The sequence below is a fragment of the Triplophysa rosa genome, linkage group LG25 (assembly GCF_024868665.1).
Source record: "Triplophysa rosa linkage group LG25, Trosa_1v2, whole genome shotgun sequence".
In the NCBI taxonomy this organism is placed as follows: Eukaryota; Metazoa; Chordata; class Actinopteri; order Cypriniformes; family Nemacheilidae; genus Triplophysa; species Triplophysa rosa.
The window spans coordinates 11,865,162-11,868,074 of NC_079914.1; the positions used below are offsets into that span (position 1 = coordinate 11,865,162).

The 2,913-nt window shown below is 33.2% G+C and overlaps 1 protein-coding gene across 1 annotated transcript; it reads left to right on the top strand.

Moving 5' to 3' along the window:
- Positions 1-666: 666 nt before the first annotated feature.
- LOC130548986 (calcium homeostasis modulator protein 6-like) lies at positions 667-2,626 on the top strand. The gene is made up of 2 exons (XM_057326094.1): positions 667-1,744; positions 1,858-2,626. The coding sequence occupies exons 1-2, from the start codon at positions 1,271-1,273 to the stop codon at positions 2,065-2,067; spliced, it is 684 nt and encodes a 227-aa protein (XP_057182077.1). The 5' UTR covers positions 667-1,270; the 3' UTR covers positions 2,068-2,626.
- Positions 2,627-2,913: the final 287 nt, after the last annotated feature.

Here is a 2,913-nt window from a genome sequence, read left to right on the forward strand (position 1 = left end):
GTAGTTACAATTCCACAATTGCATTCTGTAAGAAGGCACATCACAACAGGGAAAAGAGAAACAACAAATAAAGGTAAAATTTAAAATGATTTTGAATTCAATTGAATTTGAATAATTAGATATTGTGTCTAATGTACACTATAAAAAATGATTCTGTGTCATAGTAGATTTAATGAAATTAATTGAGTGAACTTTACTTAATACAATTAATAAAAAAAAATTAAGTTAAAGATATAGAAAAAACATCGGAATTCTGAATGCACAAATTATTGAGTGAATTCAACTTAATTTTATCACGTTCAACCCACTTAAACTTGTGTAAAGGATCTTTACTTAATTATTTTGTGGTAGGACTACATTAATTATTTTAGTTAATTTCACTAACTGAGCAGTGAATTTAGAGTTCCCAGCATGCTTTGCATGCAAAAATATTGATTTTTCTAAGATGATCATGTGACATGTGCTTAAATAATTTAGGTAATTTTACTTAATTTATTCATGGAATATTGCATTAAAAATACACTTTAAAGTACTTAAAAATATTTTGTGTATATTGTTACCATCATTTCTTTAAGTAAATATCTGTGTCATTTTTTACAGTGTACTATTAACTTTATAAGATAAGTTATATTTTGGTTAAAACAATTTGGGCTGGGTTTCCCAAAACCTTCTTAACGCTACGTCATTCTTAAGTTATACCTTAAGAGTGGTAGCCATATACTCTTATGAACAACGTAGTGATACAAAGGTTTCGGGAACCCAGCCTTGATCATTAATGGTTGTTCATTTCATATGTGTGGGAATTGCATTTTCCATAACCAGGTGCACAGTGAAATAAAACAATGAGATGACATTAAAAATAAGCTGTAAAAATGGATTTGTTGTTTCAACTTAAAAAATTAAGTTTAGTTTTTGTTAGTTCAATGTAGAAATATTAGTTTATATGTTACTTTGAATCAAAATTTTACTTACTTCAACTTAACATTTTTAAGTTGAATTAAGTAAAAATTTTAAGGCAGCTGGGTAACTTATTTTTTTAAGTTAAAACAACTAATCATTTTGGGTACAAAATCATAAGGGCATTGTAGTATTTTCAACACACTTGGTTTACATCTGCAAGATTGTATAGGCACTTTCAACATAAACTTGATATTTATGCATGTGTGAAAATATGGATGTTTGTTAAAAATATAAATGGAATGTATTTTGTAATTTCTTTTATATGAAAGAGTAAACATTATTTTCTGTTTTGAAGGCAGACAGGACTACAATGCCTTCACCACACGATCTTTTAAAGAGCTTACATGACGTTCTCAGCAAGTCCATTTTTTTCAGTTCCGTTCCAATGAGTCTTTTGTTAATCGGACTGGAGGGGTTGATTGAACCAAACCTTTCATGCCCGTGCAGTGAAGGGTGGAATAAGCCGCTGATAGCACTCATCTTCATCGGACCCTTTCTTTTTACGTTCGCTTTAATGTTCATCCTGTTAAGACCCTGCACATGCGAACACAGGTGTTCTGTAGATCCAAAAGCTTTACTAAAATGTCTGTTTCCTCCTGTTATGTGGATCATCATCTTGTTACTTGATGGTGATTACGTGGCATGTGCCTCGACAACATGGAAAGGAAATTATGCTTCAAGTATACAGTCAATCAGAAAATGGTGTGTACCCTCTAATCTGTCCCTTACTGAAAAAGTGAGTGATTTCCAATTTAAGTACCAGACTTTCATCGCTACATCTCAGGTAAATATGTACCATAAGAACTTATATTGTTGTCTTGTAAAATCTTCCTTTTTTTTCTTTCTTACTTTTGTTTCTTAATTCGTTTTCTTCTGAATATTTGTCTTCTTTTTCAGATAGCAGGTTATGGAGGGATTATTGTCATCAGTCTGATCATTATCTGTGTGGGGGCTACTTACTGCTATGAAAAAACATATACAGAGACACAGGGTGGGGCAGAGGATGGGGCAGAGGATGGGGCACAGGGTGGGGCATCAAATGGGATGCAGGGTGGTGCAAAAGTTGAGGCATTGTGGGAATATTTTTTAGATAAAAGTATGATTTAAATATCAATATCATCAATAAGTGTTTTCTTTCATTTGTTTCATTAAGCTGTGTGTTTTGGTCATGTGCTTTCTATTTCACTCAGTGGAAAGTTACTGGGGCAAACAAAGAAAACAGAGAAAGTTGGGGGTTGGAGTCGTAAATTATATAGATAAACACACACACATATAAAGAGTCACAAAGAAGAGAAGTGTTATGAATTAATCCACTACATATGTTTTGAGTGTAATCATGAGTTGTGATGTGTTTTAATGAATCACAGGATTAAGAAACAACGCTACATAATTAAAAGCATTAGATGGTTGAGTGTTTTCTTTTTACTAAAGGAATGTTAAGAATGTTGGTGTGTTGTCCGGCCACAATAAACTGTTTTTAGGAGACCACTCCTTGGGGGAGGGTGTCTCTGGAGAACATTCCTCAATATGTATGTTTTGAGAAGGTTTTATTTTTCAGGAACTAAGCAGATAAACGTGGCGTATGGTGATTGGTGGAAAGAGAACAACACTCCTTAAAAGGCAAAGGCGGGGTCAGAAGATAGAACGACGTCACATACTTTATAAATATGGGTGTCAGGAAATGGGTGTTGTTGTTGGCTGTTGGAGAGATGTGTGGAGAGCAACTAACAACCCAAAGCTTTGTTATTCTTTGAAATCTGATTAATAAACTTCAGTTTTGAACTTAAAAGTTCTCTGATTTTCATGCAGGACGCCTCTAAAGTCCAACAGCATCAAATGGGATGCAGGGTGGTGCAAAAGTTGAGGCATTGTGGGAATATTTTTTAGATAAAAGTATGATTTAAATATCAATATCATCAATAAGTGTTTTCTTTCATTTGTTTCATTAAGCTG